This window comes from Ctenopharyngodon idella, chromosome 8 (assembly GCF_019924925.1).
Source record: "Ctenopharyngodon idella isolate HZGC_01 chromosome 8, HZGC01, whole genome shotgun sequence".
NCBI classification, from domain to species: domain Eukaryota; kingdom Metazoa; phylum Chordata; class Actinopteri; order Cypriniformes; family Xenocyprididae; genus Ctenopharyngodon; species Ctenopharyngodon idella.
The window spans coordinates 27930462-27955351 of NC_067227.1; the positions used below are offsets into that span (position 1 = coordinate 27930462).

A 24890-nucleotide genomic window follows, 5' to 3' on the forward strand; every position below is an offset into this window, starting at 1 on the left:
TGATTCTAGATTCTCTACAAAACACCTCTTCATGGTGGTCCTTTCATGATAGAGTTTCTGCCCACACATAGGCGATAAAGACGGAATGATCCTGATGTTGTCCTCGTGGCACCTCTGGAGCTTCCTCCATCTCACCTTCCCTCCATAGCCTCTGTCTCTTTGCCAACGTAGGCCCAAGGGACATCTCTGAGACGTGAGTTCTGATAGGCTTACACCGATCCGTTTTATTTCCGTTCGACCTTGATCTTTCGTAATGGCCTATCAGGTTCTCTGTATATTAATAAAACAGCATTATTTCTCAAAAATCCCTCTCGCCAAATTCACCAGCCATCTTTGGCTTCTTTGATATGCAGGCTGCAGTATCTTGGTACATTCGATTTTCAGAAGGGTTTTACGGGAGGTTTCAGGAGGAAAGGGAAGGGGGAATGGGAACAGGAGATGCATCCGATCAACTCAAGTCTTTGCATAAATTAACATGAACCCTGGGAATTGTGCTTATTTATTTATTTCCTCCCTTACCAGGTTTAATTAAGGTTCAGGCAATGTCTTTGGGATATTTGTCTGATGGAACACGAGTCCACCCTCCCACTCTCCAACCGTTTCCAAATCCGGTCCATCTACCGGGACGCCTGTTTGTGAACTCTTTCTGCTGTCTTGTATCTCACGTCAGATTGCAGCAAACCGGAGCGGGGAGGAGAAGGTGAGGATAAAACGCAAGTCTTATCTTTTTACATATTAGCGTTGGGCAAAAAAATGAATCTCACAAGATGAGCTTCACAGGGAGAATGGCTGTGTCTTATTATGTTCACCGACACGTGGCGTGCTGTACAGCACGATGCCTCCTAAACATTTCTTTTTAGCGGTAAAGGGGCTGATCAAGAAGATTTTTCACGAATGTCATCAAAGCAGCAGGAAAAAAACAACTGAGGAATATGTTTTCATTGTTCAGTCAGGCTATTTTTAGATGCGTTCTGCAGAAATATGAGTTAGTAGTATCGCTGGCACTTCGGATGAAAAGGCAAACATCATTATCAGAGCGCACATAACATCTCCTGGCAAACAAGCCGCAAAATAAAGAGGTAAATAGGGAAATTAACAGCGTATTTAATTGCTTTAAACAAGTAACACTTCATCTTCCTCAATTAAAGATTCTTGGCCCATGTTATTATAGGCTATTTAGTGTAATCAGCACTGATTATTAGCGCATGCTTGATGATGGGGGAAATGGGCCGTGATGCAGGAAGTGTAAATGGCCGTAGAGTCTGATCTGATTATCGTGCCCAACACCCACCAACCCCGTGGACTCCATTTAGACGAGTACTCACAGGGCAGGCCATCGGGGAGGCCTTGCCATTTTTATTATTCAAATGCTGCTGAAACGCATCCTAATATTGTGGAATGAATAAAATATCCCAGGACGATTTTCCACTGGGTATTAGCTTAACATTTCCACTCCGGCGGTCCTCTCATTATGAAACACTGAAACATCAGTCAGCCCTCTGATAGGCTGCTTTCTCCATGTCCATTTGTCTACTTAAGCCATCCCATTCCCTGTCGCCGTTAAAACAATTTCCTCTCTGACATACCAGAATAAGTATTGATTGAGGGTTTGCATTACCGGAGGTTTGGGCCCTGCATTGATCCCCCTTTGCTGCTGGACATTTTTATCAGAGCTGATCACTTCAACATATAGAACAACTAGTTTGAAATATGCCAAGATGTTTCTATTTAGACATTTTTAAAGACGCTCACTCTTTTAGGCTGCATAACTGAACTTTCAAGTTTTCTGATATTATAATATGTACTAATGTAGATTTATATGGTGCATAGAATGATGTCATAATGTCCCTCCCATTATTTTTTTGCAATAATCATTTTATTTTAAAAGATCTGTTCTGTTTGTCCACAGTGCAGAAAAATGTACAGCGGCCACAAAAATGACTTAAGCATCTTGCATTGGTGGTCAACTGACCGAACAAATGTGACCAAGGACCACAAAACCAGACATAAGGGTCAATTTTTTGAAATTGAGATTTATACATCATCTTGAAGCTGAATAAATAAGCTTTCCACTGATGTATGGTTTGTTAGGATATAACAATATTTGGACGAGGTACAACTATTTGAATATCTGGAATCTGAGGGTGCAAAAAAATCAAAATATTGAAAAAATCTCCTTTAAAGCTGTCCAAATGAAGTCCTTAGCAATGCATATCCACTCACAAAAATACATTTTTGATATATTTATGGTAGGAAATTTACAAAATATTTTCATGGAACATGATCTTTACTTAATATCCTAATTATTTTTGACATAAAAGAAAAATCGATAATTTTGACCCATACAATGTATTGCTACAAATATACCTGTGCGACTTATGACTGGTTTTGTGGTCCAGGGTCACAAATACTTAAGTAAGCAATCCTAATTATTTGTGGCTACTGGTTGAACATTATTTTACCTAATTAATATTCATGAGCCAGGCTGATAAAGTTTATAATATATAAGATAATATACTATAAATTTTACCAGTAGTTTTTTGCACAAATCTGATCCATACATTAGTTGACCTACAAATTCCAGGACCAGCAGCAGTGAAGTAAACATGATCAATACTTCTCAATGTGCATTAAGATATGCATGCAATATTTATCAAAAAAGATAAAAAATGATATCTGATGAACTCAAAGCATTGCCAAGTCTCAATGCCAAGTCAGCGTGGTAGAGCTTCAAGGCCTTACAACTCAGTATCTTCATGAGACCCAAATTTATGACTCCTACCAAGATGAAGGTTTGGTGCATTCATATTTATAAGAATATGTGAAACGACCATCCTGGAAGGTTGTGCTCATTCTATAATTCCAGTGATTTTGGTTTAGAAGAGCAGAACGCTGTAGGCATGGTTAGAGCATGTGCTGGATGCAAAGATGACAGAAAAGTGTTGGAAACGCAACAAAACTCACCAGTTTTGCTCATGAATTTTAAAGAGGCCATATTATGACCATATTATCATTTTTATCACATTATCAGTGTATTAAAATAGGTTTTCATGCTTGAATGTTCAAAAAACACATTATTTTTCATATATTTTACATTGTTGCAGCACCTCTCTTCACAGTCTGTCAGTAACGCTCTGTTTAGTTCCTGTTTCTATGAAGCCACTTTTACCGAAAAGCGCAATGTGCTTTGATTGGTCGACTGGAAACAGTGTGTTGTGATTGGTCAACTGCTTTGAGCGTGTTTTGTAAATGTCACGCCCCTTACTATATTTATGAGTTTCAGCATACTTCTTACGCAACTCAACCAAGCCTCGCCCCTTTTTTTGCGTATGCTTTGGGCAGGAATTATTTAAATGAGGAAATTTGTGGCGTACGTTCCTGGAAGAAAACTCAAGGTTACAATCGAGGCGTTTCAAGGAGTTCAGAAACAGTGCTTACTGATATAGAAAATAACTCCATTTGGAGTGACTTTGTGCTTTGTAACTTTGCAGACCTTTTTCTTGCTCTAACAGCAACATTACACACTAATGAAAGTTGAAAATGTAAAAAAGTATAATAGGTCCTGTTTAATTATATGTCCAATGTATTTCTTTGAACTATGATAAAACAAAATTAAACTTTTAAAATATTATTTTCTCCTGTGTTGTGCTCTGATACCATTCTCTCCCTCTTCTCCCATAATTTCCTGTCATATCTCTACTTTTTCTCTCAATAAACGAACAAAAAAAAAAAGAGCAACGAAACAATTTAAGAAAAAAAAAACAACAACTATCCATGAGTAGGACAAACACAGTGTTGTGCATCATTACCTTGCTGGTATGTCGATATTGGAGATGGCGTAAAAGTACTTGAGCAGGTTGTCTTTTTGTACGTATGTTCCTCCAAGTGCCGGTCTCAGCAGCCGAAGCCGCAGGTTGGTGAAGGTGAAAAAGTCTCGGAGGCCTTTCATACTCTCCATCCGTGTGTATAAGTTGTCCATGTTTTGTAATTTTTTCCCAGCAAATATGGCAAAGCGTTCCCGGACCTCAAACCGCACGCTCTTCTCATTCTTGGAACCGACCCAACGAGAGTATTGCTCGGTACATATGACTCTGGTCACGTTAGTTGCCGACAGATCCTGCACTCTCTTTGGCAACATATCGAAGGCTTCCAGGCAGTCATCAGCGTAGTACTGGTAAGGCTGCCAGGTTCGCCCATAATTCAGGGACTTGTCCAGCACCATTTTTGTGGGCCGCCCGTACTCAAAGGTTATCTGGATGTCATCTGTTAACTCAAGGCTTTTGTTCCAGGATAAGGATATGTTGGCCTCAAGAGGCTCAGGATGTCGACTCCATGTTACAGTCTGCCAGTACGTGATGGGTCCAGTTCGCTCACGATCTTGCATCAGCTCTGGAGGATGGGCGAGTTCTTTGGTGGAGGCATCGCATTCGTCACTACACAAGTATGGGTTTTCCTACAGACAAAGAAGATGAAAAATAGAATAAATTAGGAGTGGTACAAAATTAAGTAAGGATAACTAAATTATAGGAGTGTGACGAGACAGTTAGCTCACGAGACAAGACAAGATTGGGTTCACGAGAAAGATTTTTGCACAGTATTTTTATGAAATGTTTTAACTAATCAAATAGTAATGAATGTCATTTCAGTTCTACTTTCTTAGTATGAATTATCATATGCATTGAAAGACAACAATATACAATCACTGTAAAAGGTTTTGCTACAAACTCGACTGGCTTCTCTCCTATATGATTTCGCATGAGTCACTTCAGACCTTCCTGTACATAATTTATGAGCTTCCAGAACTTCTTATTGAGGCTGTGTGTGACCTCCTAATTGAACTCCTTTCCACAAATTGAACATAGAAATAAAAACAGTATAAATTACAAAAATAAACAGTTTTTTCTTAGTCTTATTAAGTGCAAACAATAAGTGCAGCCATAATCAAAGTACTCTCAATATTCAAAGTGCAAACAGAGACTAAAACAGAGACCAGAACTAAGAGGTGGTTACAACTACACCGCCCAGCCTAAGATAGGCTTGATATTGGGAGACAGGCTGTTGTATGTAGCCTAATATGCGCGTATCAGGGAGCTCGCGTTTTACTTTTGCTTTCGAATTCGTGATCGCACATACTCTGTGTATAGGGATTGGCGGTGCTAAGCGCGCATTCTACAAGATAAGACATTTATCAGACGCTTAGGCTCTGTTGTGCAACAAATCCTCCACCATGGTCTTGTCAGTCATCTCGCCTTATTCTCGTCACGTAGTCAGTGAACTGTGATTCCTGCTGCAAAGTGTGCGACTCTGCAGCTCATGCTGGATGAGCAGAGCAGACGTTTACAATTGAAGCGACCATTATCCAGCTGAATTAAATGGTTTTTATTTCTATTAAAAAAGCAAAACGTCAGTGGAGGCAGTATGCACCATAATGTAATGTAAACATAGCGGTGGCATATTCTGTGCTAATTTCACCCTCACGCTCTGTCATGGCAATATCGCAAGACAGCTTTTCACTCAACGAGAAATCTCATCACATTTTAATATCGCAAGATCGTGTGGCACGAGATCTTGTCACACCCCTACTAAATAATAATAAAAAACAAATCAATATTAAATATTAAAATATACAATATTATATATATGGTTTGTTGCATGTTGTTATAGCTATACACTAACGCCCAAAAGTTGAGTTTTTGTTTTTTTTTTACTTTAAAGAATTTTTTTTTTTTTTAAATACCACGGTTTTTACATAAATATTAAGCAGCACAACTGTTTTCAACAATAATAATAATAATAAGAAAGGATTCTTGAGCAGCAAATCAGCATATTAGAATAATTTCTGAAGGACACTGAAGACTAGAGTAATGGCTGCTAAAAATTCAGCTTTGCCATCACAAGAATAAATTGAATTTTAAACTATATCGAAATAGAAAATAGTTATTTTAAATTGTAATGATATGTCACAATATTATTGTTTTTTAATAATTGCAGCTTTGGTAAACATGAGAGACTTCTTTCAAAAAAAAAAAAAAAAAAATCTTATTGACCAAAACAGTAGTGTATATAAATACAGTATATATTATTTATGCACTAAATAAAAAAATAAATATATTAAAATATGCATCATCTAACCAAGGGTTTTTGCATGTTTTATAGCTCATATATATATATATATATATATATATATATATATATATACAATTAATATATATATATATGAATTGTAAATGAAATAATAAGATCAACGTCTCTGTATTTAAACAACCCCTTTCCAAGTTCCCAGATGAAATGAACTATTTTAATAATTGATGATCTTTACAGCGGAACTGAACCAACAACTGACTTCAGCTGAACAATTCATCATTGAATCATTTTCCTGTTGTCACTGTAAAGCTGCTTTGAAACAGTCTGTATTGTATAAAGCGCTATATAAATAAAGGTGACTTGACTTGACTTCCCATCGCTACTGTAATTTCAAGGTTTGAACCTTTGCCCTAGTGACACACCAGGTGTACGGATTAAACTACAGATTGCCATCTGGTCATGCTTGAACCCCTTGTAATTCCCTTGTAAGTAAGCAACAACCATCCCACACAAACATTTAAGGAGTTAAAAGTCTAAGCACACACTGCAGCCTCTAAAACTGACAGATCGATGTCCAGGGATAGTTAATGTTTTACAGCCGGCACACTTGAACGTTTCTCGGGCCAAGTGTCTTCATGGACCATTAGCTTCCATTAAGAAATAATTTAGACTACCTGTCCCAACCATCTGGAGTACCTTAGCACTTTGATCCATAACCAGGGAGCACCTTAGCCTAACTCACCCCGCTGACTCAATCCTGCCGTCTTTCTCTGTATCATACAAATCCAGTCCAACTGCTGCGGCAGGTGGTTCTTAGACTAAACCTCCAGCTATCCTCGCAGGAATCACGTCACGTCTAAAGAGCAGCATGGCTCGAAGAGGAATGTTTGCCCACTGCTTGGCAGCAGCAAGAACCCGTGTCAGTAAACAGACAATGCGATCGTTTGGCCTTCTTCCGGTGGTCTCACGTAAACTCTTGTAGATGTGGTTGTGTTGGCACTGAAGAATGTACAGAACAACTTGGAGGCAATGACTAATAATTACTGTGATTATTTAAAGTGAAGTGAGTCATTTCTGTATCATCAGAACAATTACACAATTTAATAAGAAAAAGAAGACGCTACAATTGTCACAGAATCTGATAACATTAGTCTTAACTTTAGCTAAGTGCGACCTTCTCATTAGCATCACACACCTTGTAATGGGAAACCCCGACCTGTCTGTATGAGTCCAGTTGTATTACACGTTTAATATATGGTTCAACATCACCTAGGAGAACCCACATTGCACTGAGGATCTGTTATAGTGGCTGACCGAGAAAGAAAGATGGATGTGTGTTCTTAAAATAAACAGGATGAATCAGGAGATTTTTTAACAAAAATGGGGCTTGAATAGAAAATGTTACAAGGTTTCATAAGAGCACTCACTTTGTGGTAGTATGAAATGTTCTGACCACGGTTAACAAGCTGTGAAGAGCAGATACTACGCTCGTGGAGACTGGACCGTTAGTCTTGTACCTGGAGAGGTGGCCCTCTTTTTTTCTGCGGCGTGAGTTAATTACAATGAAGGCAGCTCCCTCCGGACATCCAGTCATAGAACAGCTGGCACTGAACAGCTTCAGAGGGATACAGTCGCCTAATTATACCAGCCAGAAAGTGACTTGCACAAGAGTTTCAACTGTCCCAGAGAGTGCCAGAACAGGGCTTTAATATGCAAATATATTATCAAACCATTTTTAGCTTATTTAGTCAACTTAGTAATGTTTCTGAAGTTTAATGGATTTGGAGTGCCTCTCAAATGCATTTTAGATGTGTTTTCACTTTCAGACTGTTTTTATGCATGGTTTGATCGCTGAATCTGAGTTCAATTTCACCCTCATCCCTCTGCTCACGCAAAAATGACCAGATTTTTCAAATAGAATCCAAATCCAAGTAAAAAGTAAAAGATGACAGATATCAGTTTGACTGACCATGCTTCACATAACCCACCTTTTCAATCCGCTTTCAGAAAAAACGGATTCACACCAACCAAGCAAAGCAGACTTTGATGCCAAAAGCTATAGAAAAGTGTCTTTTCTTTGCGATTGGAAAGACTCTGCTCTACAGTAATGTATATAAGGGTGTGTTCACACTTGTAGTTTAATTCTGTTAATTTTTTTGGTCTGGACCAAAAAAGAAAATGATACATTTTGTCCTTTTTAAGACTTAACCTACAGATACAAAACAAAAAATTTGTTTTATTACGTATATATTTTGCGACAGAACTTACCGAACATCCAAAACAATGTTGTATGCTAAGCTAAATGGGCTCGTTGTATGTGTGCACCTATTATTATATTTTTACCAGCTGAGAACTGAGAAAGAGCTTCTAAAATGTGTAAAGGAGCCAAAACAGAACCAGGAATTCCTGTTACACACACAAAGAAAGATTTCCTGCAAGGAGAGGCGGTTACGACACCTGTAACAAACTGTAATGGACAACGTAACTCCTAAGACGAAAAGAACCAGTATGCTTGAGCATTTTTAGAGTGGCTAAAATTGGTTCAATACATTCATCGCCGGTCTGGCGGTTCCACCAGGTGTCTGAAAAGGACCATATATTTTTTCTTTGTGGAGAATGGAGACCCTACAGCAATGATAGCAAGAAACTAGGGCTGTTATATTTCAGTGCATTTCTTTCCATCACAGCGGTGCGCTTTTATTCCTCCATGAAAGTCAAAACTTAACATCCAAATCAGCTAGATCAATGATTGTTATAAAATACAAACAAAGATTGACTGTTGCTAAACTTGCGGACGTGCTCGATAGTTGCTTCCCAATAAAGTTGTCAATTCATGATACTTTCTCATCTCTTTTTTTGTACATAAAATGCATTTTTGTTGAGAATAGTAGGCCTATTATTTATTTCGCTGATTGGTATCGGTGATTGTATCGGCCGATATTGCTTCCAGTGATCGGCCCAAAAAATCCTGATCGGAGCACCCTTAGGTCCAGCACCATGTTGTTTAAATAGCAAATGCACTCAACGCCCATGGGCGTGCTGGTCTGAAGACGAGGTGTATTCAGGCACGCTGTAGGCGAGTTGCTATTTTGAGGCAACTGAAAATGACTGCGCCAGGTTTCAGTTGGTCAATGGCACAGTCATTTTGTTTTTTGTTATTTAAAGAGCACGTTAGTAATATGCGCCTATAGGCACAATGCGCGTACACTCTGCTTGTTACACACACACAAGGACGCACAGCAGCACACAAACATTTTTAAATATTAAAAATAAAAGGATTCCTCTCTGGAGAAGCGTTCAGTCTTTCCACTTGCAAATTCCACCATGTAAATAGCGAATCCACCATGGTGCAAGCGCACCTGGCTTTTAAAGGGAATGGGAGATGACACTCTGATTGGTTTATTGCACGTTACGCCCCAAAACACACCCATGACTCATTAAGAGAATAGATACAACCCTTTTGGACCATGTGCCTGGTGCACCGACCATTTTTTCCGTCGTTAAACTAGCAAAAGAGGATTCAAACACGCCATGCACTTCAGACCATGAGCTTAGATTGTTAAAATAGGGTCCTTACTGTTTTTGGTTGATTTACCTGTCTTTGGTCTGTGTTGTGTTCATATTTTAGTAGCTCATTTGGAAGCAAACCGAAACCCCCAGAAAATGTGGGTCTCAGTCGCTTGTTTGGTGCACACCAGGGTTCTGATGGCAGCATTTACACTTATTCAAAGAGCACTAACAGAGCAACCCAACCAGAGTTCGTTTTAATCGATTAAAACCCGCCAAGTGTGAACACACCTTGAGAGAGATTTTAATTTATTTTAGTTATTTTTTTGGATGCAGTAAAAAAACAAAAACAATACAAGAATGTGCATGCTGTTTTTGAAACAACTGAACAGTGAAATTTGAGGAATGCAAATTACTACATGGTGATTTGAAGAATCCCCAAGACCTGAGGCGGCATGAAAACAGGCAGATGGGGGATTATTGCTTGTGGACACATGGGGACAAACTCAGTCCCCTTTGGGAGTACAGGATGGGGGAGGATGCGCTTTGGATTCATGGAAAATTCATGAGAAATGGCAAAAACTAACCAGCTCCAGGATTTTTCAGTGACAAACCGACAATTCATTATCTAACCGTAGGACTGATGTTTTCCAGACGTGGTTAGAGAAAAAATCTGGACCAAAAATTTCTGTTTTCCCATGGTGCATTGTGAGACTGTGCAGTTACTCTACCTGCTATATTTAGTCCTGGCTGTTAATGTGTTTCTAAAACAGGCCAATAGGATTATTCCTCATATGGCTGTAAGACTGAAGAGAGTGGTTTCATTCAAATAATACGTGTGAGGATGATACACAATGGAGGCTTTGAACAAGCATGAGTGCGAACATAAATCGCACCATCTCGGTGTATGTTCAGATGTCTACTGTATGCAGCAATGGGTCAACTTTCTGCTTAGCTAAGCTGAGATCTTTCCTCCCTCCCCATCCTTTATACTCTCTCTCCCTCTCTCTTTCCCTCATTAGCTAGCGCTATGTACAATGAGAGCTTCCAGCAGTAGCTAACATCATGCAAGAGAAGGAAAGAAAAAAAGCAAGGCGCTGAGTAAAAATGCAACGGCATCTCCTGTGGGCGCTGAGTGACTGAAATTTCCTCTAAATCTTTAATGAGCCGGAAAGCTTCTCCAAAGAAAGTGAAGTTGCCAAATCTAGAGGGCTTACGTGGATCAATTAACTCACTTTCAATGTGAAGAAAAAAAAAGGACGCTGATTGTAAACACTGTTTCAACAGGCTTAATAGAGTGTCAGACTCACTATATCAAATATATGTTTTGTATGCCTTGTCAAATTAAAAAAAATCAACTAGGAATCTAATTCTGTAGAATTCTGCAGTAAAATATACTTGAAATAATTAGCCCTGGGTCATTCTAAACCCAGGGTAAATGGAATCCTGGGTTATCTTGCTACACGTTTCATACTGTTCATAATTTATCCGGGGTTAACAATTAATCCTGGGTATTCATAAGCTGACGGTTCACATTATAAAAGAAATGAATTCTCCAGAATGCATGATATATTTTGATATAATTTGGAAAAAAATAATTATATAGGCCTCCCCACATATTTTATTGTACTCTATAAATGACATCCTCTATATTTTCTTTGATGCTACTGTGTAATAGATATATATATGTATATATATATTTTTTTTACTTTTCTTTTTTACATAAACCTACCTGACATCTTATATATTGTATTTTGTGCTATTATATAATATTATGTGCTATCAATGAAATATTTAATATTTAAATTAATATTAATAGAATATAAATAAACACAACAAATAAACATTTTAAAAATAAACAAAAACAAATAAAAAAATGTTTTCATTAGATTCGTTTGATTTCTGTATGTATAGGCTACAATGATACAAAAATTATAGCATATAAGGTGTAAAGTAGGTTTATATAACAAGAAAAAATAAATTTTATTTAAAATAAAATCTAGTCTGAATTTTTTATTTTAAATACAATTATTTTTATTTATTTTTATATATAGGCTACATGGAAAAATTATATCATATAATATTGTATAATAACATTAAAATATACAAGAAGTCAGGTAGGACTATATAAAAAATGAAAAATAAATAAATAATCTAATAGATAGATAGATAGATAGATAGATAGATAGATAGATGGATGGATGATTCACCTACAACTGCTGAGAGTCACAGGCGAGACACTTCCTGTCAAGGACGTCTCACACTACATTGAATCCCTGGAGATGTAACTGTAAACAAGTGTGGATCATTTCTCTTTAACACTGCTGCTTTAAAACACACTGTGACTGCAGGCACAGGGAGTTATTCTCACATGGAGCAAGTTTGATCTTGTGAATGCCAGAAGGTCTCCTCAGTTTAAAAGTGCCTGGCCCCTCAGCCCCCCCTCCCTCCCTCCCTCACGCTCAACATCTGAATGCAGAGCAGGCTGATCAGTGGATGAACAGTCAGCTTTTATCGATCTGAGAAAAAGTGCTGACAGGGAAGGACATGACTACACCCTTCTCCTAAAACTCATCTCTAGTTTCTTCTGCTCTGTAAGCCGTCTCAGGTCGACATGGAAAAATATTCCGTAATCAGTATGCACAAAATATACGCCCTTGTGTCAGGTTATTGTATGAATAGTAGATGAGGACAGAAAGTTTTATGTGGTGCAGTGTATTAAAAATTGGAAACTTATAGGAATTGTGGCCAAATGTGATTTTTGGTAAATATTAACAGTGAATAGCTGGTGTCGAATACATCTGCTCTGAAGGTTTTATTTATGTTAAAATGTGTGTGTGTGTGTGTGTGTGTGTGTGCGTGTGTGTGTGTGTGTGCTTGCATTCATTCATTCATTCATTCATTCATTCATTTAACACTACCATTCAAAAAGTTGAGGTCAGTAAGATTTTTTGTAATGTTTTTAAAGGGGACCTATTATGCCCCTTTTCACAAGATATAATAAAAATCTCTGGTGTCTCCAGAATTTGACTGTGAAGTTTCAGCTCAAAATACTCCACAGATAATTTATTATAGCTTGTCAAATTTGCCCCTATTTGGGTGTGAGCAAAAACACGCCATTTTTGTGTGTCCCTTTAAATGCAAATGAGCTGCTGCTCCCAGCCCCCTTTCCAAAAGAGGGTGGAGCTTTAACAGCTCTCGCTTTGGTTGCTCAACAACAACAAAGCTGGAGAATCTCACGCAGCCAAAATGATGATTGTCAGTAACGGTGTTCAGCCTTACATTGTTCAAACCGGAGTTGGACACTGATGGAGAGACTCAGGAAGAAGTTACAACTTTTAGAATGCATCTGGACGTTTCTGAATGGTTAATGGATAAATTTATGTAGGTGCTGTGGAGTTGATTCGACTCCTCGACTAGCATGTGCCATCATGTTAGTCTTTTGTGCAAATCCAGCATTGAATTGACCCTCGTTTGTGAAGCAGTCCAGTGTAAAATTACGGCATGGCAACAACACTCTACTACAACAACTCTTCCTCTTCTCTAAAGCAGCCCAACATGGCCTCACCTACTTTGTTGCATGTTCCTGAGGGCAGGGTTTATGTAAATTTTGGGGTTTGTGATGTCACCAACCCGGGAAGAAGCTTGTTGTAGTCCTTAAAAAGCAATTTCTGTAAAAGAAAATATCTCCCTTTGCATTGAACTTTGAGCGTTGTAACTTTGCTGATGTTGTTTATGCTCAAACAGCAACATTACAAACTAAGGGGCCGTTCACACAGAACGCGTGTCAAGTTAAAAGAATTTCAACTTTTACACGCAGTGCCACTCATCAATGTCAGTTCCAAAACAGTGGCCCAATCAGAAGAACCCAGAGGCGGGGCAAGCGTTGCGAGCTTCTGTTTACAGTAGCAAGTTGGCATGACAACTGTTTTATTTGTTCGTTATTGCCGTCTCAAAAGCATGTCTCGACACCTCACGTTCTACGCTGCGCTTTTTTAAAAACCATTCCTGAGTGCTGCGTCTCGTGTTTTTAGACGCAAAGACGCGTTCTGTGTGAACGGCCCCTAACTAAACTTAAAAAAGTGAAATCATAATCAACCACCCCTTTAAAAAGAAATCTCTTATGTGCTCACCAAGGCTGCATTTATTTGATCAAAAATACAGTAAAAACTTTTACTGTAATTTAAAATAACTGAAATCATCTTCAGAAATCATTCTAATGATTTGGTGCTCAAAATAATATTTCTTATTTTCATATATATATATATATATATATATACTTACAGTATATATATACTTACAGTATATATATACTTATATACTATATATATGTATATATAGTATATAAGTGAAAATTTTACCAATATTTTGTGAAAAATTAAAGTTTGCTATGATTAAACTGCAGAGAAAACCCCCGTCAGTGGTCTGAAGGTCGAGGGTTGCTCACAGGTATCTCTCCAGCTGAAAAGACCCCCGGCACCAGGACGAGCTCGTGAAAAACCCATATCGGTTAACCTCTATTTGTGGTCTCTGGCATTTTTTACAACCTTATTACAGGTTACTGCAAAAGAACCGCAAACTTTAAAGAACTGTGCTTCCTTTTAAACTGAGTTTGAGAACCATTATCTGATTCTCCTACTTTTTATTCTTGACAACTAAATCCATCACCACAAATAAAAGACTTGTGAATCACTTTGCCTTTGTAATACATTTGCTTCTTGAAAAATAGATTTGGTTACTGAATTCATACTCTCTTCGTAGTCCAGCTTCCCACCCGTTGTCACTGTGTGAGCCGAACGGTATATGGTGAGAAAATTATGTCATAGAATGAGCAATGTCTGATCCGCCCCCCCTCCTCGACGGCATCCTGTCTTTTATCCACACACTCTAAATGTGTGAATTAGCACCCCGTCAGAAGCAGCTCTCCGTCTCCGGGCCCCATGCGTAGTGTCAGTCCAGCTGGACAAATCCTCTATCCGATTATTGTGCAATCAAGCGTCTGGCTAAATTCCCAAAGCATCTCTGATGGAGATTAACTTTGGCTACACTCATACTTTACCAACCTGACAGAGGGCCTTCAATTCACCCCTCAAAACACTGATTGTATATAGTATGAATAATATTTTCATGGTTGTGACTGCCCTAATCTCTCTTCTCAAGTATGTCGCAGAGTAACCCGAATGTCGCACCGATCGGTCACCAGATGTGTCCTGGAAAGACGCAGATTGTTTGCGCCCTCACGCTCGGTGCTAAACCTGAGTTGATTTACACAGATAATCCTGCGGTGACTGCTGTCTCATGTGCGGAGGGAAACTACACTGAATAACAGCTGTGTGGGCAAATTTACACATCGATTCGGGCTTTGTTGATTCTCTGAACAAACACATTGTTAATGGCCACATGTTGCAGATTACTGAATAATCTGTGTGAAGACATATCAGGGTTACTTGGAGACGTTTTAGTATTCTTGTGTCAGATCTTACTGTAGTGTTTTAGATTTCTTTACTTTCTTTTATCCTTTCCTTCCAAAAATAAACAGAGCCAAACTATTTTTATGTCTGATTACCTGCCTTCTTAAAGGAACAGTCCATCCCAAAAAATTTAAATTCTGTCATTTACTCACCCTAATGTCGTTCCAAACCTGTGTGACTTACAAAAAAAAGATATTTTGAAGAATGTTGGTGACCACCATTTCAGCTCCCATTCACTTCCACTGTATGGTTAAAAAATATAATGGAAGTCAATGGGAACAAAAACTCAATATTCTTTAGAAAACCTACTTTTGTGTTCCACAGAAGAAAGAAAGTCATACAGGTTTGGAATGGCATAAGGGTGAGTAAATAGTTTTGTCTGAACTATCCCTTTAACAGGTTTTGATAAGCAAACCGATATCTTGAATATGCATTGGCAATTAATCGCAATAATCACACTATTACACTAGGATGTCTTTTTTTCGGATTTTGAAGTGCCGCAAACTTTCTAAAGTTACACCGAAATTGCATCAAACTTAGACTCATCATAAATAAACATGATTGGAAACCATATTTGCATGGAAACACAAGCTGTTCCAGTAGAACAGATGTAACTGACAAAGCGGCAGAGCCAAAATTGATCCAGTCCAAACTCACCAGAGTGCAGAACCTCTCCGGTGGGTTCCCACACGTGATATCGGGAGGCTCCACTCTAATCTGCATGTACTCCTTCATGGACATGGGTTTGGGCTGGCAAGCGTAATATTCCCATGTTGGTCCATCGTCTGTGCTGACCAGCGACTTACAGATATCGTACTGGCCGAGAGTCAGGATAATGCACTGTAAGAGCAGGAGCGCCTGTGAGAGCATGGCACTGGATGGGTCCATGGGCATGAGAGAAAGGCAAGGGGCGCCACAGCTATTAAGAGTATCAGCATGGAAATGATTTAGATTGCGAAATTTCCAAAATCCATCATGGTGCCGGTTACGCAAAAGGGCAATGTGTGGTCCTCCGTGGAAAACTGTGTGCGACTTTGTAAAATGTGTTCACACTGAGGTGTAATTTTCAGATCTCTTGTGACATCTTCAAAATTCAAACTGACTTCCAGTACAGGGGTGAATGTCACTTCAGTTCAGAGACATGAAATGCATTTAGTGGTTTATGCGCAGTCAGAAGATGCCTGGTGTCTGAGTCCAATCGGAGATTCAAGTGTGATGAGATGAGCTGTTTCATTTCTGATGGTTTGCCTAGGAAATAGAAAAAAAAAAAATGAAATAAGAAATATATATAATACATTGCATGCATTTGCATTATAGTTTATAGAGAAAAGGTATATTTAACAAGGCAATATGTATATTTTATGATATTTTGTTGTCTTTATAACAAAAAGTTATGAAATGCCTAATGTTTTTTATTAAATGTTAATGGTATAGTGTTGCTCTGATAGTGTTTCATCTTGCTATTACTGGTCACAGCTGCTTGAGATGTTGGTTACGATTAATTTAAAGTCACAATGTGGCTTTATATTGTACAACTGTGTTTTTATGAGAACATTTTACAGAAACAAACCGATTTGAATAGCCTATCTAGGTTGGTATATTGACATTATATGATTTAATGACATATTCAGTCAGGAACAGACACCATTAAGACTAAAACATCGTCTCTATTTTCACGATAAAATTCTGGTAACCACAGCTACTAGTTTTTCTACCCCAAATGTAATATATATATATATATATATATATATATATATATACTGTAGCATAACTTTCAAAGCTGTGCTTCGAGAACCCGCCACTTTTCCATGTGCCCATCTTTCTTTATGAGGTAATCAGAAACTTTTACAATTCGACATTGTAATGGGAATATTTTTAAATAATTCAAACGCTTAAGTAGGTCATCTGAACGAGATATGGTGCAAAAAACCGAGAATTAATAAATTTGTATTATGACGTAACATGAAATGCGCGCAAATATTAAACAAATTCATTGTATTTATCTAAAAATTAAACGTATAATTGAGGCGATTAGAAATGGAAAATATAAAGAAAGAAATAAAAAAATATATTTTTTTTTTTAGAAAACTGAGCAAGCAAGTTTAGTTAAAAGCACTTTTCCAAAAACATCAGGGAATTTTAATAGTCAATAACCTATTTCTCATAAGCTAAAGTTACTTGAATTCATCAAAGAGCATCCTCTGAAAAGCAGACATTGATCTGAGCGCTTTTAAGAGGTTCAGCATGTTCAATGGCCATATATAGGCTATGTATATATTTAAGACTAAATAAGTAACACACTTGAGTAAACTTACCCTGGCTCCAGATATCAGCACCTTTACTGTTCCCAGATGAATTTCTTCTGTATAAACTCTCTCTCTCAGTCAGTTCCCTGCCATATCACTTGAGATTGATGAGAAACACATGCACACGTTACTCCTCTCCGTAGATCACAGCAAACGCTTTCCCCTTCGTGCTTTCTTCGGCTGCCGCGTAGTTTGTTGGAAAGCATTCTAGATAGATGCCCTACATCCAGACTGCTCCGAAGCGAATCATGTGTTATTGCCTGAAAACGTGCATTTAAAGTTTCGCTTCTTGTCCCTGCCTTCATTGATGTCTCAGTCCTGTGCGCTCAAGGACAGACTTCAGAGTACTACACCTCCCATTCCCATCCTGTCTTATTCCATCCCCGCTCCTGCTCCATTCACTCTGCCTTATCTACTGTAGCCATCTATTTGCGCATCGCAGTATCTGACTTTCATTTGTCTTTTGCAAACCTCGATGAAAATACTTTTGGACCCTGCAAACTGCCTGCCTTGTCTAGTCTAACTAGTGTGGAACAGAAGTTTATCTACGGGCTTGAAGAGCTGAACCGTCCCAGCAGCAGATGAGGCAGTCCGCCCCGTTTAAAGAGACAGATCAGAGGCTGAGGATTCCCAGTCTCCACTCACAGAGTAGCCTGCTACACAACAAATCATTTAAAAGCCTTACAGAATATACCATTGTTTCGGTCAGATTGTAATAGGTATTAATGGAGTAAAACTGTGGTAACTTGTATAGCCTATGTATAAATAAATATTCTGAAAGCTTAATACGCTACAATAACTTTCGTAACTATGGCATTTTGGCGGAAAATATGAATTTATGTAAGCGGATAGACCGATATAAATTAAATAATATATATATATTTTTTATTATTATTATTTTAATAAATGGCACGTAAAAAGAGGTGTTTAATAGCCTACTCAGAAAATGTTGAACATCAATCTCAGGAGTCAAACAAAATTGTATAGGCTATGAGCTGTTATATTTAAAGTTCTATTTATATGAGGTTTGCATTTTCACAATTGTACAAAATAATTAAGTACTATTTTAAACCCTGACAATAAATATTATAAGTGATAAATAAATAAATAAATAGTTTTCGACCACGCCAGAATGAGCAACATGATTGAGCAACAGAATGAGCAACAAATGAAACATTTACTCAAGAGGTCTCTAGTGCTTTAAAAATGGTTTAAGTCTTTTTGTGTGGTCTGATATGGAGCTGTCCATGGTAACAACCCAAACACCACGGTATGCACAGCATGATACTTTCCCTGACAAGTGTAAACCGAAGCAATGAACAGAAATAATGATGTGTGTGTGTGTTTATAAGCCTAGATAATAGTTTAGATTTAAAAAAACATCACTTTCCAGCCACTTTGCAAAACTAGGAGTGCTTTAACGTTTTAACTTTGGTCATTTTCTTGTTATTAAGATTGTATTAAACAATAAAACATATTTCTGTTAATGATTTTGCTTGTGTTGGGCTATTGGTATTCATAATAACAATTATATAATTGATCTGTACAGATTTTCTTGTCGCGTCCCTGTTAGAAACTACAAATCCCATCATCCCCTCAGTATCAACTACGTCACTCGAGCGCCAGTGTTCGCAGACAGAGAAGCGATGGCGGATGTTATGAATGTTGGAGTGAATTTAGAAGCGTTTTCTCAAGCGATTAATGCCATACAGGCTCTTCGATCGAGTGTAACCAGGGTGTTCGATTCTCTTAAAGATGGGATGAAGAATAAGGAGACCCTTGAAGGGCGGGAGAAAGTCTTTATAACTGAATTTCAAGATAATTTACAGTCAGTGAATCGCGATTTAAAGTGAGTTGTCTGACCATTCACTAACCCTGTTGTTCACTAGCCCATATAACGATAACCATATAGAAACTTCCAAAATGCCATTGTTATTGTAATAAACCATGGTAACTTGTTACTACCCACTCCATTGCTGTCAGCATGAAAAGCAAGTAACTTAACCAGAATATTCTAGGCCTCCATTCCATAATGTTTCCTTTATTATTTTGCTGTTGGAACAGTTATTGTAGTAACTGTTTGGGCGGTAATTATGATTACCGTGATGTCTTTTTAATTATGCTTCCTGAAGTCAAAACAGCTAAGCTTTAGGAACCATGATTAAAAAGGTGTCATAATTTAGAAAAACATACCCCTCTCTCTCTCTCTCTCTCTCTCTCTCTCTCTCTCTCTCTCTCTCTCTCTATCTGTATACACGCATATATACATACATACATACACACACATACATATATATATATATTTACACACACACACACACACACTGTATATAAAAAGTATGACTTTGGTATGTGCAAGTGTAAAAATATCAACCATACCAGTATGACTCTTTTTTTTCTGCAGTGAATTGGAGCGTCTCAGCACTTTGGTTGGCAGGCCGTCAGAGAGTCACCCCTTACACAATAGTGGACTGCTCAGCTTAGACCCCGTACAGGACAAAACCCCTCTGTACAGCCAGCTGCTCCAGGCTTACAAATGGTCCAATAAGGTAAGTTGTCAGCATTTTGTTCATTCACCTTGCATTATTGTTTTTGTATTGTGGTAGATTTTCCCCTACGCACCTGACTTAAGTTAACAATGCTTAATAGTATCTATTCTCTAGTGCGTCTCCTAATCAGCGTCGGCTGAATCGTTCAACGTCTTGACCCCTTTGAACACTATTACCTGGGAAATAGATCTCTAGTGCTCTAACTTGCTGCGCAGCAATAACCAGACTCCAGACATTGCCTTTGAATATGCTTTAATCACGGCCGGAGGACCTCGTATCAATCACAGAGAATCACACCAGCAAAAATAATACAACAGTTTATATAAGATAGGAGCATGGCAAAGCATTCTACAATATGATTGGTTCAAGCCCTTCTGTTACTAGGTAAAAGCAAATCTAGATTTTTTGATTGCTTGTTATTCAAAGTCATGAGTCATTTATGTATTAGGAAAACTGTCTAGTTTTATTTCCCCTTTTGTTATATTCGGACATGATTCAGACACACATTCTTTGGCCCAAGGTTTGGGGACATTTAGGTTTCAAAAGCATATAAAAGTTATTCCTGCAGGAAAAAGAAATGTTAGTTATGATTCATTAAAAATTCCATTACAGTATGCAACCTGAACAGGTTATTTATAGGAATGTAAGGAAATTTATGTGATATGTGTAAGTGATAAATGCCCTAAATGGTCTATTCAGACTTCATCCATGTGTCACTCCAGAAATATGTTCAATACTGAATGACATATTAAGGGTTTCCAGGCCTAGAAAAGGCTAAATATACTATTATTAAAAAGTTTAGGGTTGGTAAGATTTTTAATGTTTAAAAAATGTTGAAATATTTTTACAATTTAAAATAGCAGTTGTAAATGTAATTTTATTCCTGTGATGGCAAAGCTGAATTTTCAGCATCATTACTCCAGTCTTCAGTGTCACTTTACTGTCACTTTTGATCTCTTTAATGCGTCATTGCTGAATAAAAGTATTAATTTCTGTTGAAAACAATCTTACTGACCTAGACTTTAGAAACGATTTGAAGTTCAGCCATGGAAATTCAACCTGTAGTGGTGAAGCTTTTGGTAGACAGAACCGTTTTGTTTATAGTGGTCAAGCAAATGATATGAGGAATTGTGTTGTACGTTGATATGTGTAAAATGAAACATTAAAGAGAATTCACACTTTAAAATTTGCATTGGTCTCTGCAATAATTGCAATAGTATTAATTGTATAGGGTTATGAATATTAATGTGCCCCTATTATGCTATCTGTTATGCTAATTTAAAGGTTCCTGATATTGTTTTGGTCTCCTACAATAGGTTACATGCATCCAAGATCAAAAAACACTTTAATTTTCTCATAATATACATTGCACATCACCTCATTTTTCGAAGATTCAGTCTCTCTAAACCCCTCCTTTCTAAGAGGTCCGCTCTGCTCTGATTGGTCAGATGGCCCAGTCTGTTGTGATTGATCTACTCTGCTCTGATTGGTTAGATGGGCCAGTCTGTTGTGATTGGTCTACTCTAGTCTGATTGGTCAGATGACCCAGTCTGTTGTGATTGGTCTACTGCTTACAGTGCGTGTCAGAAACAAAACGCCTATTAACGTATCTGAATTTCTTTTCTATACGAACCCTTGTATTTACTGTAAATTGCAGGCTCTGCTCAGAGCCCTCTCTCATTTTGGCGTAGAACTTGTGGAAATCGCATTGGTTTTGTCTTCATATACTTTTAAAAAGTTGCTTCACATCTATTAATGAATTCTAAATGAACATGAATGCAAGGCTGTTACATCATCACGGGGAGTCAGACTCGGCTGAGATGTTGAATTGAATATCATCTTCCGTTTAATAATACTATAATACTATAATCAAGAGGAAGCAGATCTACAGTTTGATGATCTAATTCACAGCGCATCAATGAAACGCATTATAGCTTGTAGCTGTGATTTGCTTAATGCAATGTGAGAAGTTCCAAATGTAAAAAAGTGTCCATAGTCGATCTGCTTAATTTGTCAGAAAATAGAGTTGTGTTACTTCTTGCCTAGTAAATCTTCTTTTGTTCCTTCCTGAAAAGGCTGTAAAATTATGTTCTCTTTGGATCAAGGTCCTCGAGCGAATCCTCTCAATAAAACGCACACCACGTCTTGCCAGAAGAGCACACACTTGAGATTCAATAGATGTGGGTGTTCTCACAGCAGAACCAACATTTGCTCAATATCCATTACGGCTGAGTGCTTTGACTTCTTTTGATCTTGAGTAGGTCTTCTGTCCTAAGTGTTATTGAACAAGATTTGCTATTCTTACTGTAAATGCAATTTCACAGGATGCCTGCGCTCTGTTCTTGAGTTCTTTGATGCTTTGCCCTTAGGTGATGCAGGTAGCATTATGATAGATGAGGAACTGAATAGGAAACACACTCTTTATTTGTTTTTTGGAAACATGGCACAAAGCTATGGTTTGATTCTTAATTTTGGGGGGTTTAAATAATAGGTCATTAAAGGGTGAAGACTGCACTGCAGTACCTGAGCTCCTGTTGAGGTGCATGAATTGGTGAATGTGTCGCAGGTGTTTTTTATGTGCAAAGACTGAGGTTAAAGTGCTCAATCAATAGCAGCTACTCATCAGTTGCTCTCTCCACACGGTGTGCAGAATAGTAGGTGGACACAGGTCTTTTTCCTCAAACAACAAGTCTTTTCAAACTCGCTATTGCACAGAAAAGCTCTTGAAACATCACTGGATGGTGTCTTTATTTTTTTTGAAAATCATTCAAATAAATTAAACTCTCTTTTTTTTGGTCATACAGGAAATGTCTCTTCTTGCCCAGAGGTGCTTTTATTTTTCATTCCTTTTTCCAATGTAGTGGTTGTGCATCCTTTCTTTGTCACAGTGACGATTTTCTTGTAAACCACAACATTAAGATACTTTGCCAAACACTATTTTTGCCACTACACTTATTTTTAGGGTACATTTATAATTTATGTACACTTTAAATATCTTGCATTTAAAGATTGTTATTATACAAAGATCATACAATCCTTATTAATAGTGATATTAAAACACTTTTTAGGCATAATATGAAGAAATGTGCATTGCGCGATAAAGAAATACGCCAAATAAAGTTTAATTATAATTTTCTATCAGTTAGTCTTAAGTGATATGTCAGTAAATATGTTAAGGAAGGGAAGGCGTAAGACGTACAGCGTAAGCTTTTTGAAGAATTCAGAAGGTGGTCTGGCAGAAGCTAGATATTTTACTTCATAACTTGTTAAATATGGATGTATTTTTTTTTTTACACAAATGCATCAGAAGGCCTTTATTAACCCTCCGGTGCTCTGTGAATATGTTTATGATGGATGGAGATGCGTTCTTCAGGCTCATACTCGTTTGGTAACGCATACTGCCATTATAAAGCTCGGATGAGTCAGGATATTTATTAATATTTCTACGATTGTGTTCATCAGAAAGAGGAAAGTCATTTACACCTAGGATGGCTTGAGGGTGAGTAAAACTTAGGCTAATTTTCATTTTAAAGTGAACTAATCCTTTAATGGATTTGAAGTATACTTAGTATGAAATAAATGTATTTTAAAAAGTTTGGTATAGGTTTTTTTTACTAGAGTTATTTTAGTTAACTAAAACTATAAAACGTGTCCGTTACTTGAAATAATATAAACATTAACTTAAATAAATTAAAATATTTAAAAATTATTATTTTATTTCGGCTAATTACCAAGGCTATATTTCTCATTTTCATTTAGTTTAACTCTATGTAATAAAATAGCTAAAACTGAAATAAAAATGATTTACTATAGAAAACTATAAAATGAATGAAAATGTCAAAATTACTAAAACTTTACTAAAATTATGATGAAAATGGAAAATAAAAAAACTAATTTAAAATACTAATAAAAACTAGTATCTGAATTATACTAAAACAACACTGCCTACAACTTGTTTGATTTAAAAAAGAAAAAAATCCCCCCCTTTTTTGTAGTTCAATTTGGTGCCAGTAGTGGTGCAGAAATGACCTGCTTCTCCTAATGGTTTTGAAAAAGATCAACAACCAAGGACTTTACGTAAGAAAGTAAACTGGATCAGATTTGGTTTGATTGACTTTTAAGGTCAAAAGTTGCTAACTTTTTTTTTTTCTGCAGTTTTTCCAGTTTGAAAACATTTACTAAATATCTGTGTCCTACTAGTCTCATTAATATGAGCCAGTACTACATCAGGGTGGTTCATGAGGTTCCTCTGCCCTCTGGGTAGTAGGCCAGCTGTTTTCCCACACTCTGAGGCTCGGGACGTTACAGTAGGATTAGGTGTGTCTGAGCTGGACGGTGTGCTGGCGAACATGGGCGTGGGGCCAAACCAAGCCTCTCTGCAGAAGTATTGATGCTTCCGCGCTGTCTGCCCAGACAGCACCACCCCCACCCCACTGTAAATACGATCGATGCGAACGTTTCCGCCATGCAAATTACCCCAGGATTAATGCACTTGGCGCTTTTAGTAAGGCTGTTTTTGGCCATTGTCTCCTTTGTGTCGGTATCTTAGTGTAGTGACCCATCTACCTGTGCTGTGAGCATCAGATATCAGTTGGTATCTTAGTTTTATTATTCAGTATGATTATTATGGAACATTAAAGGGGTCATATCTTGAAGAATCAACATATTTTTCATTATTTTGTGATTGAAAATGTTGAAATAAAACAAAATCATGACTGTTACTTTGTGGTGTTCTTTTCATGTATTATAATTGGACCTCAAAGGGTAAAAAAAAAAAAAAAATAAGTATGACTCCTTTAAAGGATTAGTTCACTTTAAAATGAAAATTACCCCAAGCCATCCTAGGTGTATATGACTTTCTTCTTTCTGATGTACACAATCTGAGTTGTATTAATAAATATTCTGACACATCCAAGCTTTATAATGGTAGTGAATCAGGAAATAACGAGAATGAAGCTCAAGAGAATGCATCC

At 37.4% G+C, this 24890-nt stretch overlaps 2 protein-coding genes across 2 annotated transcripts in view; one reads left to right on the forward strand and one right to left on the reverse strand.

Annotated features, from left to right (window-relative positions):
• LOC127517956 (netrin-G2-like) overlaps positions 1–18008 on the reverse strand; it is a 73485-nt gene extending 55477 nt beyond the window's left edge. Inside the window, exons 1-3 of the mRNA XM_051904196.1 lie at positions 17378–18008; positions 15720–16310; positions 3810–4453 (exon numbers count right to left, since the gene is read on the reverse strand). Coding sequence (XP_051760156.1) covers positions 3810–4453; positions 15720–15956 — 881 coding nt within the window. The 5' untranslated portion in view covers positions 15957–16310; positions 17378–18008. The remainder of the gene's footprint in view (positions 1–3809; positions 4454–15719; positions 16311–17377) is intronic.
• Positions 18009–18974: 966 nt separating this feature from the next.
• med27 (mediator complex subunit 27) overlaps positions 18975–24890 on the forward strand; it is a 61272-nt gene continuing 55356 nt past the window's right edge. Inside the window, exons 1-2 of the mRNA XM_051904059.1 lie at positions 18975–19217; positions 19773–19917. Coding sequence (XP_051760019.1) covers positions 19015–19217; positions 19773–19917 — 348 coding nt within the window. The 5' untranslated portion in view covers positions 18975–19014. The remainder of the gene's footprint in view (positions 19218–19772; positions 19918–24890) is intronic.